Raw genomic sequence first — 17,227 nt, forward strand, 5'->3', positions numbered from 1 at the left:
TACCTGATTTCTCTTCAAAAACTACGTCTTTTCCATTAACTACATGAACACTGCTTTAATAAACTACATAATATTGTTATTACGATAGACATTACAACAATCTTATAAATAGAAAAGTTAATCTTGAGCCATATGCTTTTTATTTAATTAAAAGATTATCAATTCACATAGAAACAGAATATAAATGGATATCACAATAATAAAAGATTACTATAAAAGCCGAAAACACAAAACATTTTAACATAAACGAAGTACAAAACTATAAAAAAAATTGTGCGGCGTGCGCTAATAGTTTTTTCGTGTAACAAATAGTTTTTTACACGTAATAATTTCATTCGCTTTCGCAATAAAATAAAATGTTATCAATAATTATTTGTTAGGTAAATCAATGCGGTTTTTTTTATTCATACGGTATAGTATAGTATAGATAGGTATACGCCGTGTCGACAAATGAGCAGAAATAGATCGATCGTAATCTTTTATTACTAATAGATATTAAATCACCACTATCACAAATAATAAATGTACAAATATAAATTATATTCATTTCGATTTCGTATTATAAAAAAATAAATTTTCTAAAATCATAATTACACATAATGTCAAGTACATATTTGCCTCAAAATCTAATGCTAAAGTTAGGAAAATCTGGTCTGGCTAACATTTGCCAGTTAGCGAGTTCGCACCTCTCTATCTTACATCCAGGAGAACCGGTATTAGATAACCAATAAACCCTAAAAATAAATATTATCATCATCATTGTATTATTCCCAATAATTAGTATAGGCAAAGATTATCCAAGATGAAGCCAAGATGAGACAGTGAGACAGAGATTTTAGACAAAGACAGAGCGGGTCGCATTTTAAAGGGACAAATTTCTATGATTTTTGATGCAATTACAGTATTGCCAAGTATAAAACAGTTAAATGAATAGAGTAAAATATATAGTAATGTAAGCCTGTTTATAATAAATAAATAAAAAAACCTTATCATCGTTATAAATACATAAAAAACCTTATCATCGTTACATGGCTAATTTTTTGTGTGAAGTATATCCTTTTGTGTAGCCATTGTGAAATAGTCATGTCTGCCAGCGCGATTCCGGGGCTTAAAGCGGGGGCGGCCAATCGAAAGGGTGAAATTTTGACACTAAAAATATTATAAGGTACACGAGTTATAATTGCCAAATAGCTTTTATTTATTATTAAGAAACGTGTAAAATTGTTGACAGACATTTTTCTCGTGGCTGAAATGCCGGCAGACAACGCGAAAGAGGCATAGAATTTTGACGAAAGGAAATCATCGCATACAAGCATGTCGGTTGGTGGAATGTCATGTTTATTGTTAATTAATTTAAAAAGCCGTATGCAAAAGGGCAGACAAAAAAACCGTTATTGAAATAATAAAAAAATATATTTATAATATATTCGTATATTATATGATTTATCTATACTTAAACGGATGAGGCGGCCAGCGTTCCCTGAATAAAGCGCTAGAATAATATCGCGCTTTTGATAACTGTCTGCAGCTGATTGAGCCACGATCTTTTTGTCTGCCCTTTTGCATACGGTTTTTAAAATAAATAAATATGACATTTCACTCGAATTTCACCAGTCGGCATGCAACTATTCCATAATTTTTTTCATTCTTCAAATTTCATTTTTTAATAATTTTAAAATTTCATGCCTCTTTCGCGTTGTCTGTGGCATTTTAGCGACTAGAAAAATGTCTGCCAACAATTTTCTACGTTTCTTAATAATAAATAAAAGCTATTTTCGCAATTATAACTCATGTATCTTATAATATTTTTAGCGTCAAAATTTCACCCTTTCGATTGGCCGCCCCCGTTTTAAGCCCCGGGATCGCGCTTGCAGACATGACTATTTCATAATGGCTACACAAAAGGATACTTCACACAAAAAATTAGCCATGTAACGATGATAAGGTTTTTTATGTAGCCAGCTCTTAGACTATATCGAGGACTATATATACTACCAGTTAAACTACTTGCATTTATTTCTGGGACACCCTGTATACAGGTTGTTTCAAAACAAATGCGAAAAACTTTAGGGGGTGATTCCTTGTTCAAAATAAAGGGTAGTTTGCTTTATAAACGTTGGGTCAAAAGTCAACCATTAGGGAGATATCGCGGTACAAAGATGGCGGAAAAATAATGTTTTTATTTTTTATCTTGAAAACGAAAAGAGATAGACTAATGAAATTTTATGGAAGCATTACTGTTATGAAAACACACTTTCTGGTAATTTTTTTACTTTTTTAAATGAGTGGAAGGGGTTGAAATAAACTACCTCTATCATTCTTGTTAACGAAATTTAAAGAAAAATCTTATCAAACACATGCAAATGCTTTAATTTGGATAGCTTAGTTTGTTTAGAAACTTTTTTACCTCTTGTGTTTTTTGATAAAACTCGCCGATTGGAAATTAAAAAATAAAATGTAAAGTATTACATGTCAGGACAAAAAACAATTTTAGATTAAGAATCTAGTGATAATAACGATAATAATAATCATCTAGATAATAACGTATTGCAGTAGAGTAATGTCAAATAAAATAATATTAGGAACATCCTAAAAAGTAACAGCGGCCGACTAGATTTTCCTAAAAAAAAATTACAGCAGCCCACTAGATTCTTTATCAGAAAATGTTTTTGTCCTGACATGTAATGCTTTACATTTTATTTTTAATTTCAAATCGGTGAGTTTTATCAAAAAAATACAAGAGATAAAAAAGTTTCTAAACAAACTAAACTATCCAAATTAATTTTTTTGCATGTGTTTGATAAGATTTTTCTTTAAATTTCGTTAACAAGAATGATAGGGGTAGTTTATTTCAACCCCTTCCACTCATTTTAAAAAAGAAAGTGAAAAAATGACCAGAAAGTGTGTTTTCATAACAGTAATGCTTCCATAAAATTGTATTAGTCTATCTCTTTTCGTTTTCAAGATAAAAAATAAAAACATTATTTTTCCGCCATCTTTGTACCGCGATATCTCCCTAATGGTTGACTTTTGACCCAACGTTTATGAAGCAAACTACCCTTTATTTTGAACAAGGAATCACCCCCTGAATTTTTTCGCATTTGTTTTGAAACACCCTGTATATAGTTTGTACCATGTCTGTGCAGCAAATATGAATTTAATTAATTTAACACAAAAATTAACACTAATTTACAAGCTTTAAATTAACATATAATACTATTTTGAATTACATGCATTTTAAATAGGTGATAAAAAAACTCACATTTGTTCCACTTTAGATTTGGAACCTTGAAGCTTCCCTGCTATAGTACCTTTTTTGGTATTTTTTACCCAGCCTGTTAACGAAAGCTGTTCACATAGTTCTTTACAGTATTTTGTAAATGCGCAGCCTTAAAATGAATTAATAGGCTTTATTACGTTACATAGTTACATTAATTTTAATAAAAATTACCTTGGACTTTTCCAAAAACTTCAAATTCCACAGAAACATTTGGATCGACTATGTTTCCCTCCATATTAGGAACTTGTTTTTAGATTCAACGTAAACGAACAGATTAGCAGCAAATTATAAAACGACATTTACTTGCGCTTAGAGAGCAATTAACGTTACTAATTGTGGATCAAAAGTATTGTCACTAAGTTATAATTAAAACAAAACAAGGTAGCAAACAAATGGAGTTCAAATATTACAGATTCTTATGACGTACAGGGGCATAGAGGCAGTACAGGACCGGAGTACTATATACCAATACGTTCTACAGGGTTCGGCAATAGTGTCGGATATGCTGTAGCTCCTAGAATAAAAAACTTGGGAATTTTGTTCAAGACATAAAATGTTCTAGGATTTTTGGTAAACTCTGTCTCTAATAGTTTCTGAAAAAAAAATTTTTTAAAGGTCCCTTTAAATTTATATCTCCGAAACTAAAGTTTCAAAAAAAGTCATACTATATATTATATCTACAAATTCATTTACCCACTAGTAGATATAAAAAACATTTTTGGTAAACTCTGTCTCAAATAGTTTCTGAAAAATAAAATAAATTTTTTTAAAAGGTCCGATTAAATTTATATCTCCGAAACTAAAGTTTCAAAAAAAGTCATACTATATCTAATCTACAAATTCATTTACCCACTAGTAGATATAAAAAAACATTTTTGGTAAACTCTGTCTCAAATAGTTTCTGAAAAATAAAATTAATTTTTTAAAAGGTCCGATTAAATTTATATCTCCGAAACTAAAGTTTCAAAAAATATATCTAATCTACAAATTCATTTACCCACTAGTAGATATAAAAAACATTTTTGGTCAACTCTGTCTCAAATAGTTTCTGAAAAATAAAATAATTTTTTTAAAAGGTCCGATTAAATTTATATCTCCGAAACTAAAGTTTCAAAAAAAGTCATACTATACTAGAAATTCATTTACCCAGTAGTAGTTATAAAAAGCATTTTTGGTAAACTCTGTCTCAAATAGTTTTTGAAAAAAAAAATATTTTTTTTAAAATGTCCAAATAAATTTATATCTCGAAAACTAAAGTTTCAAAAAAAGTCATACTGTACTAGAAATTCATTTACCCAGCAGTAGTTATAAAAAGCATTTTTGGTAAACTCTGTCTCAAATAGTTTCTGAAAAAAAAATTATTTTTTTTAAAAGGTCCAAATAAATTTATATCTCCGAAACTAAAGTTTCAAAAAAAGTCATACTATACAAATTCATTTACCCAGTATATAAATAGTTAATAGTAGTTAATATAATAACTAATAAAATATAAAAAAATATTTTAACTTCTATAGGGTGGCTCAAAAAAGTGTGAGTGGATCGGGATGATTTTTTTTAAATTGAACACTCTCTATATTATTACATTTTGGCTTTCTTTTAGATCACTTTACATAATCCTAAGATATGGGTAAAATATATTTAGATAGTTTCAGAGATATAAATAAATAAATAAAAAATAATATATGTTTTTCAGTGTTTATTCTTAAAAAAGTTATTAAAAATACAAGAACTGTCCTGAAATGCTGTTTAAAGAGTCATATTAAACAATACTGCGTGTATCTGCAAAACCATTAAAAATCTTGAAATACTTTAAATAGAGAAAATGTTCATTTTTAACTTTGCATCTAATAAAAAAAAAATATACCATTTAAAAAAAGGAAGAAAAATTATTTTATATTTTAGAAAGTTTGGCGTAAAATTTTGAACACCGTGTGTGATTTAAGATTACGATATTTATAGCAAAGCAGGTATAGACCATCTAAAGTAAATACCTAATGTAGTTTTAATTCCAGGACAGTTCTTGTATTTGTAATCATTTATTTAAGGAATGTTGAAAAATAATATATTTTTTGTTTATTTATTAATATCTTAGGATTACGAAAAGTGTTCTGAAACGAAGCCAAAAATGCAATAATATATACAGGGTGTTCCATTTAAAAAAATCATCCCGATCCACTCACACTTTTTTAAGCCACCCTATGACGTTAAAATATTTTCCTGAAATACGCATCCTCGTACATACTTCGGGTTTACACTTAAACAAAATTCTCAAGTTTTTTTATTCTAGGTTGTTGGAGCTACATACAGATGCCTGACGCACTTTTGCCGAACCCTGTATAAATTAATAATATACCTATTATATGATTCACATTAAAAGCATAATTATAATAAAGTCGTCGTAAGTATTTAAGTAAAAATTATCATTGTTAAAATATATCAATAATAGATATAATCTGCTATCTGCTACTATATCACTATAAATATCAAATTTTGAATTGTATAGATACTGCTGATGGGAATTTTTGTATTTTTATTATATATTTCAATAGTTTTCAATAAATAATATTAGAAATGCGACAGATAAGGGATAAAATGTTTAACTATATGAATAAAAATCGAGTTAACAAGGTTTTTTTGATATTTTTTATTTAAATTAGTTTTAAATTTAATTCGCTCTTGAACTTTAAAATAAGAAAGGGTACCACCTCTGGTACCACAAAAAATATTTTCGTTGGTAGCCATTTGGTAACTTTATATATCTAGGGACTTTACATCTATTATTTTATGGTTGGTGCATAGGTTGGTGACATTGGAAAAGCAACATAACCTTCATTTACGTTGTCGTGTTTGCTTCTGTCTTATTTCGTAAGATTAAAAAATCACGCTTCAATTTTGAACTTTTTAACTTGGACAGTTCCTGATTATTTCTATTAAATGTAAAAGTTTGATGGAAAACGAATAAAATGGCTACCGTATTTGATATTGAGCTTCACGATGTTGAGACAGTGGAGGTATCGGACAGTGACGATAACGAGATACAACTTTCAGAGGTAAACAGTCTTTTTCTAAAAATTTTGCTATATTTAGTCGCATAACTTACGCTAAAGATACTATCAATTTACTGTTTCATATATACACCTTTAAAAATATATTTTAGTTTCCCATTCATTCTTTTTCTATGTATATAAAAATGTATCCTTGATACCAGATTTCAATAGTTTTTAATGCTGTTTCATTGATAAAGGAAAAGTTGTTTTAACTAACTGCGTTGTTTGGTATGATTCGATTTTTAAATTTTATTGTTTTTAGGGTCAATTTATAAATGAAAATCCAGACCCAAATGAAGTCATTGAGTAAGTAGATAATAAGTTACAGTAGGTGTATAAATTTTACAACAAATTAATTGTTTGCAGTTTTATTTTCAAACACAACAGTAATGCAAATTTCTATTATACTAAATAATTTATTATACATTGTTTTGTTTATGTGATGTGCCAGCTATTTTAAAAAGGATGGAGATAAATTATTTCTTTATAAGTAATATTTGTTCTTTCAGAGAGTTTTTAGATTATTGAGATTAAACATTATTTATAGACACACAATATATACTTAACCAGTTAAATAGGTAAACATAATTTTCCTAATGGTAAAGTATAATATTGAAATAGGGCAGCTATTAATCTTTGATATATTGACAGGTTTCTAACAAAAACTCTATAAATATTTGCAATACTTTATTTAGTTTAATAAATTGTTACATGTTATAGTTTAACCGATGGTGATTTCGAAACTTTGGAATTGACAGAGGCTAATGTAAATCCGACACAAGAGCGTATGTCCCCGAAGGATTTTGATTTACTCAAGGTCCTTGGTAAGGGGGGATACGGTAAGGTGTTCCAATGTAGAAAAAGATCAGGAGCAGATTCGGGGAAAATTTTTGCGATGAAAGTTTTAAGGAAGGCTTCCATTGTAAGAAATCAAAAAGATGTATCGCATACAAAAGCAGAAAGAAACATATTAGAAAGTGTAATGGTATGATATTTGTATATATTTTAAATGAAATATCATGAATTAATTATGTTTCTTATGTGTATTTTAGCATCCTTTTATTGTCCAGCTAAATTATGCCTTTCAAACTGGCGGTAAATTGTATTTAGTACTAGAATATTTAAATGGTGGAGAACTTTTCACACACTTAGAAAACGAAGGCATATTTATGGAAGACTGCTCAGCGTGAGTGATTTATATTAATTCTATTTTGTGTATTTAGAACTATATTATTGTAAACTCTATTTTAGATTCTACTTAGCTGAAATTATATTAGCTCTTGAGCATTTACATAGTTTAGGAATTATTTATCGTGACTTAAAACCCGAAAATATATTATTGGACCAAGAAGGACACGTGAAACTCACAGATTTCGGTCTGTCAAAAGAGCACATCCAAGACAATACTAGAACATTAACCTTTTGTGGTACCATTGAATATATGTATGTATGCCATTTTTAAGTAAAATTAAAGAGAAATTATTTAACTGCGATAACTTTTAGGGCTCCAGAAATCATATTAAGGCAAGGACATGGCAAAGCGGCTGACTGGTGGTCGTTAGGAGCTCTTCTTTACGATATGACAACTGGAGCTGTAAGTATATGAGTTTAATGGGGTATTTTATTATTGTATATACTTATATTTTAGCCACCTTTTCACGGTGGGTGTCGAAAGACAACAATCGAATTAATATTAAGGGGTAAACTTACGTTTCCTCAATACATGACCACCGATATGAAAGACATACTGCGCAGATTGTTGAAAAAGAAGCCCCAAGATAGATTAGGAGCGCCACCGGACGATGCGAAATCGATCAAAAAGCATCCTTTTTTCAAGCATATTAATTGGGACGATGTTTTAAATAAGAGGATAGAACCTCCATATAAACCTTGTGTGGTAAGTGTATAGATTTGGGTTTAACTTGGATTTTGATCAGGGTTGGGTAAAGACGCGTAGAAAATTAATTTTCTACGTGTATGTAGAAACGTGCATTGATAAGTAGAAAATGTCTGATAGTAGAAAATCCTTAAAATCTGAGAACTGGTACAAAATTAATTTTATATATTTAAAGCCGTTTTCTTCACTTTAGAGGTTTCTTTCTTTCTATTTTCTTTAAATTCTATAAATGTTAAAACTGTAATATATGTGCGTGCGCTATCTCTCTATTCTGTGACAGTACTAACCAGGGTTCGGAAGTAGTTAATTAAGACGTAATTTACCTGATTAACTACGTGTAGTTTTTCTGCAAAAACTACGTCTTTTCTCGTTTATTAACTACATGAAAACTACGTTAATAAACTATGTATTGATATTATGAATAATTTTCATTTGTATGAGGTGTAATAGAGATAATATAATGTTAATATTATATTTAAAGCCATATTTCTTCTGTTCTTCTCACCTCAAACCTTTGACATTTGAAAGTTACATACATAAGTTACATAAACTACACCCTCTACATAAACTACATTAACTACATGTAATGTAGTTTATGTAGTTTTTAAAAGTAACATGTAGTTTTCCGAACCCTGGTACTAACTCCCTGAAGATAAGACAGTATATCAATCTAAAGAATATTAGAATATTTTTTTCTGTTTAATCTGAAGACCATATAGAAAAGTCTGATTTTTTTTATTTGAAAGTTTTTGTTGTTCCTTTTTTTTTAATTTTACCATAGAAAGCCTGTGGTTTCACAAACTATATACATATAATAATAATTATTGTAGTTTGTAGTTGTTATTTTCATTATGTTAGATGTTATTTTTTTTTTGATGTTCTGTTTGAGTCTTGCCAAAGTTCACAGAATTACATAGGATTATTCTGTAATTTTTTTTTCTTAGTATTGAAAACTTTTAAGATATCTGTAAACTTCGACTATAGTGTGTAACAAATCAAGGAAGATTTTGACAGATGACAGAAGGTACGATATGCCTGTGAATTATAATGACACAACAGTCACTGTCACGCATCCTCCCGTTGTACATATCAAGTTAAAATACTATGGGAGTTATTAGTTAAGCTTTTTTTTGACATACTATATACTATAGTCTGTGAAACGAATAACTTTGAATTTGACAGTTCCCGCGGGCTTTTCTAGTGTTAATTTTATTAGGTTAGCAATATTTATTTTAACCTCTATGGTTAGCAACTTGCGGCCATGCTGACGCAATGCCGTCTCTAATAGAACAGCCTCGGAGCGACATTTATGACGTCAACCTAGTTAGATACTACGTTATAATAAATATGCTGTAGAATACATGGAAAACATAATTATTAATACATATTTATTTTTAAAAATGATATAGTTTACATGAAATATACATAATATACACTTAATAAATACAATATATATACCTATTCATAGTAATAAATACTTTGGCAAATAAACTATGAACCATACAAATGCAGCAAATGTTCTACAATATACAAATAATGAATAGGTACATAAGATAATGGGTAAAATGTAAAATATATTTTAAATTTTGGGGTTTGAAAATCGATCTAATTTAACAAAAAAAAATCAATATCTACTAATAGTGAGTATTATTATTTGCATTCACAAAATTTATATGTATATTTCGCAAGTAACAATGTTCGAAAAATTATATTTGCAAATAATACAATATCATAGAAAAAAGGGCGTCAACGATGGCTATGAAATAAAGTTCCCTGTCATTTTATATGTAAAATTATTCTAAAATTTTTTATTTCTTGGGATTTAGGTTCGGGAAAAACGCTGATTAAGTTTTCATTTAGTTTTTCATTATTTTTTTTTGGTTAAAAAAAACGTTTCAGCTAACATTATAGCCTTCATCAGTTTTGTGTCATATGAAAAAAATAGTGTCGAATATAATCAAAAAAATTACATATAAATCATTTTTAAAATATAAACCAAAAATACGAGGAGTAATTATGTTTTCCATGTATTCTACAACATAATATTTATTAATCCGTAGTATCTAACTAGCGTGACGTCATAAATCTCGCTCCGGGGCTGTTCTACTAGAGACGGCATTGATCTGATATTTAGAAATGTCAAAATGTGATGACATTTTATTTTTGACAATTATGACAATTCGTGTTGATTTTTGCAAGAACTGTCACTTGTTTTATTATTTTCCTTTTTTATTTCACGAAAGTATAAAGAGTACCTATCTGATTCGTTCAAGCACTCAGTTTAAAGAATATCAGTAACTTTTTTGGCAGAGGGATTTTATATTTGCCATGTTGGTAAAAAATAACGGTAAAAATTCAAGGTTATTCATTTTATAGACTATATCCATTTGTTAAATAATAAATAACAATTGAAGATATTGTTATTTGTTTATTTCTTGAACTAATTGTTGGGATTGAAGTATTTGAAATATATATAAACTTAAAAAAGGCTTACAATATACAAAACTAATTTTCTACGTCTGGACATGTCAAAAAATGTAGAAAATTAGTTGGTGTAAAAAAATAATTTTCTACGTGTAGAAAATATAAAATTTTCTACCTACCCAACCCTGATTCTGATATAATCGAATTTTCAGTCTAGCGACGACGATGTTTCACAGTTTGATCCAAAATTTACGAAACAAACTCCAGTTGATTCTCCAGTGGATTCGTTTTTAAGCGAAAGTGTAAATATGATATTTGAGGCAAGTTCACCAATAGATACCGAATAAATTCAACAACAAATAGTTAATGCTTGGCTTTACAGGGATTTACTTATGTGGCTCCATCGATCTTAGAAGAAATGTATAAGCCCCTGATATCGAAATCGCGCTCTCCGAGAAAACTAGGCTCTTCCTACAGACAACACCATCCTTTTGGTTTCAATCTGCCTTCCATACCTTCCAGCTCGAATTTGCAGCAGCAGGCGGGAATTTCCAGCTTTTTGGATGCCGGGTGTCCTTTCGAAGGGCCCTCTGGAGTCCCGGAATCGTCGTCCGGGGGGCCTTCCAGAGGCGGGGCTAGTTTGAGAACTAATTACGGTATTCCCATACGTCGAGGTAATTACAATAATTGTACAACGGAAATGATGGAGGTGGGCAGTGGCGGAGGTATATCGCAAGTATAGTATGATGTGACATTTCTTAGTTCAATTATTTTATGTACATTTTATAAGGCGTAACGTTAAATTGAAATCGATAGTTTGGTTTCGTTTTAAAAATATCAGTTCAGGAAAAGAAATAAAGAATGGACGAGGGTAACAATAAATATGTTAGTTATTTCTTTTAATGGGTTCTGGGAAAAAGGTATAAAAATAGTAATCAAAAATAAATTTGCCATTGTTAAAGAGTTTTAAGATACCAATGTGTCTATCTTGTCTTTTTAATTAGTTTTTGATTGATGTGTATTATTTTTCCATTAGGAAATTTAAAATATGCACAAATAATTATGATTAAACCTTAAATTATGGCTATATAAATAATTAAAAAGTAATTATAGTACAGTCAATCCGGCATCAAAAAAGGTCTAGACTCCCATCAAATTACCTTATATTCGAAAATTCGTATCCCCCCACCCCACTGTTTTTCAGAAACTGAAAAAAAAATTGGATTCGATTTTCTGGCTGAACCGTAGGTCCCACAGAAAATTTTACGGGACAAAAAATGAAGAGAATTAAATTCTCTACCTTTTTATTTCTAAGTAACAAACCTCTAAAACTTACGGGGCCAAAGTTAGAGGGCGCCGAAGTCTCTCAAACGCAGTTTTTTTCATTTTTCCGGATGAAATCATTTTTTTACTGTCGCAAGGTTTTTAAAAGCAAAGGGCATAAAAAAAACTATCAAATTGATGTGTAACTTCTATATTTCGTAAAACTTATACAGGTCGTCCCAGAAATAAGTGGAAGTATTTATACTGGTAGTATAGTTCAACCCCAGAAACACGCCTATGAGGTTTTTTTCGCGAAATTTTTTTTTGGGAAATTCGATATTAGTTTTTAGTTAAGAAACATTATTTCTTGATAATATGGCAACATAGGTATTAGATTAAATTTCCAAGAAAGAAAATCCAGAAAAGATCCAGTGGTCCTCAAAATTTTAACAAAAAAACATTTTTTTTTGGAAATTTTCAAAGTAAAATAACTTCGTTATTTTGGACTTATTTGAAAAACGATAAAGAGAAAATATGTTTCTTCTATCGAGATCTACCACCCCTTAAATACTTGCACTTATTTCTGGGACACCCTGTATATCTTGTAAACAGTAAAACGTAAAAAAAAAGTTACACATCAATATGATAGGTTTTTTATGCTCTTTACTTTTAAAAACTTGCGACGGTCAAAAAATGGTTTCACCCAGAAAAATGCTAAAAAACCGCGTTTGAGTGACTTTGGCGCCCTCTAACTTTATCCTCGTAGGTTTTAGAGGTTTGCTACTTAGAGATGAAAATGTAGAGAATTTAATTCTCTTCATTTTTTGTTCCGTAAAATTTTCGGTGGGACCTCTACGGTTCGGCCAGAAAATCGAATCCAAATTTGAGTTTCTCAAAAACGGTGGGGTGGGGGGATACGAATTTTCGAATTTAAGCTTTTCCAGTGGACCTCTTACGACTGGCGAAGTATGAAAGTGGGGGTAATTTGAGGGGAGTTAAAGGTGCCAGATTGACCGCACAATTATAATTAACAGATCTTTTTTAATGATAAATGAAATACTTTTAAGATCACCTAAATGTTTATGAAATTTATTAATCGCTGGTGTATTTAAAGATGGATAGATGTCTTCCATAACGTAACATTATAATTTAGCAGTAAAATTATAATATAATAGATGGTATAGTACTATTCTTTTAAAAGTTCCTCAATATGGCCGACCTAGTTACGAAAATTGGTAATTTTTTTTTAATGAAAAATAAGTTGGCGTTAGCGAATTCAGAAATTGTTTTACTCTTTGGTTAAAAATAATATTTTTCAGGATTGTCAAGTTGACGTTAAAGTTAGGTTATTAGGTGGTTGTCATAAATAAAAACATAGATTATTGAAATTATTTAATAAGAATAAAGGTATTTTACCGCAGATCCGAAGAGATTTTACTTAAAGGTATTTTATAAACTTTCTCAGTGAGAATATTAACTCCCCTGTTTCTTATATTTCAGTTAAAGGGACGTAAGAACTATAGGAAGTAAATTTTTGTTTTCATGTTTTGACGATATCTGAGAGTTCCTAGAATTATCAAGATTATTGAATAATTATAGTTGTTTAATAAGTGAAATTAATAGAAGACTTGGAAATAGGATGATGCTTTTCATGTTATAGTTGATAGATCACCCCATTTCTCTTAATTTGTTTTTATTTCAGTACAGTTAATCACAAATTGAATTGATGTGTGCAAAAACAGCTATATATTTTCAAACATCTTATTTAAATAGTTCTTTTATATACTGTTAAACTGTATCAACTACAAAGTATTTAGCAAAAAATTATAAGGTAATAAATTTTGTAGATATAATTTATGAAAATTTATAATATATAGAGATTAGAACACAATCCTCTGAAAGAAAAAGAAATACTCAAAAACTCATTAAATATATTTTATTAAAAATAACAACATACAAAAACATCCATGCAAACCGTAATAATCAGAACATTATCCACATTATACTTTATTAAATTTGTGTCCACACTCCTGTCAGGAAAGCCAGAAATGTTTGTTTAAATATTAAGTTATTTTAAATTGCCAGAAACACATGAGAATATATCACAACCACAACTATAGGTTAATCAGTACTAAATTTTATACCTAGTAAGTGATGCGTTAACTAACAAGTAGAGGATAAAAAACAATTATTAATATAGAGTGTACTATACAATGTCCTGCTTATTTATGAAACGACTTTCACTTCAAATATGAGGAATACCAGTAAAATAAAACATAATTTTTGGTTTGGTTTGGTGTTTGATATTCTAACTACATCTATTACAAACCTTAAGTGCTTTTAGTGAGTAACTGTATTTTTTTATTATTCTTTGTGTATCCTGTAAAGTAAAAAATATATATTTTAAGAAATATAAAAACAATGCAATAGATATCAAACAGATTCATAAAAACTACTTACAATTATTGTACATAATTATATATTTCAAGTGTTATTTGATGTTTCGTCCCATTACCAACATTACCTCATTTAGGTCTTCTCTACTAACTCAACTTTTAAACCTGTTTTAAACCTTCTTTATATTTTAAAACTGATTTACAACAATCTGTAATGCCCGCGTTTCCTGAAATATAAGTTTTAATCTATTTATTATCATATAGTACATATTACAAACCTGAAAATTACTGATACGAGGAAACTTCTCAAAATAATATAATTAGAGACCTTTTTACAAACATCTGGACTAATTTATTTTCACGAATTTGTGAACGAGTCAATGTTTTCTAATACGTTTTTAAGCGTTTTACACAATTTGAATATCTTCCAGCCTATTCGTCAATTCTTGACCGGTGAAAAGATTATTAATAACTATATAATTAGTACTGCAGGTTGCAGGTTAAATAAAAGAACAAAATCAAGTAGAATTTGTGAATAAAAACTCAAAAAATAATGAAAATATTTAGAAAAAGGCACCGTAAACGTCAATGTCAGCCAAGTGTCAGAGTTCAATTGGATTTACCACAGATTATCAATTTGAACGATTTGAAGTACAGTCGATTCCAGTTTAGAGATTTTCGTTTTTTAAGCCTCCCATACTGAAGTCCGCCATATTGGGAAGTTTTAAATGAATACAAGTATATAAGGCGTTAGAAAAATAGTGCTTAAGAAGTTTTAGAGATTTTTTGAAACAAAAAAAAGTAAAATTAAAGAATTGAAGCAATATGAAGTGCCACTAGAAATTATCTTGAGTACTTCCGTTGTTAATAAATTCGAACATTATCTTATGCATAAAAAACACAATTTTGAAATCATAATTTCATGAATGAAGGTGAACGGTATCATGCTTATTATTCGTGTATAACATTTACAGCTATCTTTTTTACCCGTTTTATTGCCCTTCGTTTTTTATACTTCTAGAAAATCTCCATTTACTCGTCTATAACTACTTTAATGTTCGCATTATTTGATGCGTTTTCAACGGCGACGTTGCCAAAATTAATATTCTACAATTTAAGGAATGTTGTCAATGTAACAGATCAAACACACCAGCTAATGGGGTTTTCTCGTTTTTATGAATAATTTAACCAATAGCATAATGTTAAAATAATACTAAATGCAATCATCCCAAATTTTCTACAACTTCATACAGTCAACTTTATACAGGGTCCGGCTATAGGGCGCCGGGCATCTCTAGCCCCTAGAATAAAAAACTTGGAAATTTTGTTTAATAAAGTTTGGCGTAGAATTTTGAACATACTGTATGTTTTACGACTACCATATTTATAGCAAAGAAAGCACAGACCATCTAAAGTAAATACCTAATATAGTTTTGATTTCAGGACAGTTCTTGCATAATTAATAATTTTTTTAAAGCTTGTTTCATGTAGACGCGAATTACGAATTGCGGAAAGCGATTCGCCAAAAAATATTCATAAAATTTGGACCTATTTCATACAGTCGCGAATTTTTAGGGACATTTCATTTTTGCTCCACTGAAAGTTACCAAAAAAAATCATAACCTGAGATAACTTAATTTGTTTACGATCTTTATTTTACGTGTTTACGATCTTTATTTTATATTTTGTAGCATACAATATGATATGAGTGATCAAAAAGGAAGCCAAAAATACAATAATATACAAGGTGTTCCATTTAAAAAAAAATCATCCTTATTCACTCACACTTTTTTGAGGCACCCTGTAGAGATTAAAATATTTTCCTGAAATACATCCTAATACATGCTTTAGATCTGCAGTTAAACAAAAGTCCTAACTTTTTGTATGATATTGTATAATATTTTTTAATCAATATGGGGGAATAAATATATTTAACGATATTAAGTAATATATTACATATTTTTTCTGAGCTGATACACACTCTCTGGCAATGGAAATTTGTTTAAAAAAAGTTTTAAAATGAAACAAAATTATTGTTAACTTCAATCATAACGTTACTCTATTCTGTTACCGTATTTTAAAACTTAATTTAATTGATTTATATTTATGGTATCTTTTTATTATTATTATTATTTATCTCCTATAATTATATTTCAACGTTTTATAAAATCTTTACATTTGTTTATCAATCGGTCTATTTGCGTTGTCGGTTGGGTTTTCGATTTCTGCACTTGGGTTTACAGAGTTCCAGCTCTAAATTTCGCGAAGGCCTTGCACTGCGTTGGCTTCTATCCAACCACACGACGTCATTTTTTAAGTGAAACCCCGTCTAATCTCAGGAAATTAAATATTTTTGTGGGCTTTTCAATTTGAATGTGACGTCTCGTTCTTTGGGGCAGCGGTTGTTTTTTTTCTCGACTGAACAATTATTTTTCCGTTTCTAGTAAAAATATACAAGAGGATAAATATTCCATAAAGACAATGTAATAAATTAAATATTAATTTTTTTTTGGTTATTAGTAGCTAAATATTTTTTTTTCAAAGTAAGGCAGTCAGTGTAAATCGATTAATAAATAGAGTACTTATCGAAATATTGAATTTTATTATCATATCATCAGTATAGAGGGTTTTTCAAACAGTCCGTTTATTAAAAGAATTTTAGGATTTTAGGAGTAGGTACTAGCCCTAACAACTAAATATTCGGACAAATATTTTTTTTTTTGAGAACTTTAATTTACACAATCGAACTGAATTTTGATTAAAATAAAGGTGTTATTCGTCCTTGTATTCTTTAGTCATTGACTTAAAGTTATTCTGAATATAATGTTTATCATTGTTTTATGAGAACCGTGTATAACATTTTACCAATAACTATAAAAATTCTAATAACTATTAAAATTTAAAAAAAATAATAGAAAAT

General features: G+C 29.2%; 2 protein-coding genes across 2 annotated transcripts; one reads left to right on the plus strand and one right to left on the minus strand.

Moving 5' to 3' along the window:
• Positions 1-465: 465 nt before the first annotated feature.
• On the minus strand, positions 466-3,645 carry LOC115885579 (acylphosphatase-2-like). Its single transcript, XM_030904530.1, has 3 exons — positions 3,452-3,645; positions 3,263-3,389; positions 466-734 (listed from the first exon to the last, which is right to left on the minus strand). The coding sequence occupies exons 1-3, from the start codon at positions 3,513-3,515 to the stop codon at positions 620-622; spliced, it is 306 nt and encodes a 101-aa protein (XP_030760390.1). The 5' UTR covers positions 3,516-3,645; the 3' UTR covers positions 466-619.
• Positions 3,646-6,056: 2,411 nt separating this feature from the next.
• LOC115885586 (ribosomal protein S6 kinase beta-2-like) lies at positions 6,057-12,236 on the plus strand. Its single transcript, XM_030904540.1, has 9 exons — positions 6,057-6,330; positions 6,590-6,633; positions 7,048-7,312; positions 7,380-7,513; positions 7,579-7,770; positions 7,831-7,921; positions 7,976-8,224; positions 10,861-10,968; positions 11,031-12,236. Exons 1-9 carry the CDS (start codon positions 6,244-6,246, stop codon positions 11,388-11,390), a joined length of 1,530 nt encoding a protein of 509 aa, XP_030760400.1. The 5' UTR covers positions 6,057-6,243; the 3' UTR covers positions 11,391-12,236.
• The last annotated feature ends 4,991 nt before the right edge of the window (positions 12,237-17,227 follow it).

The sequence above is a fragment of the Sitophilus oryzae genome, unplaced genomic scaffold (genome assembly GCF_002938485.1).
Source record: "Sitophilus oryzae breed Bouriz unplaced genomic scaffold, Soryzae_2.0 scaffold_402_pilon_pilon, whole genome shotgun sequence".
Taxonomy (NCBI): Eukaryota; Metazoa; Arthropoda; class Insecta; order Coleoptera; family Curculionidae; genus Sitophilus; species Sitophilus oryzae.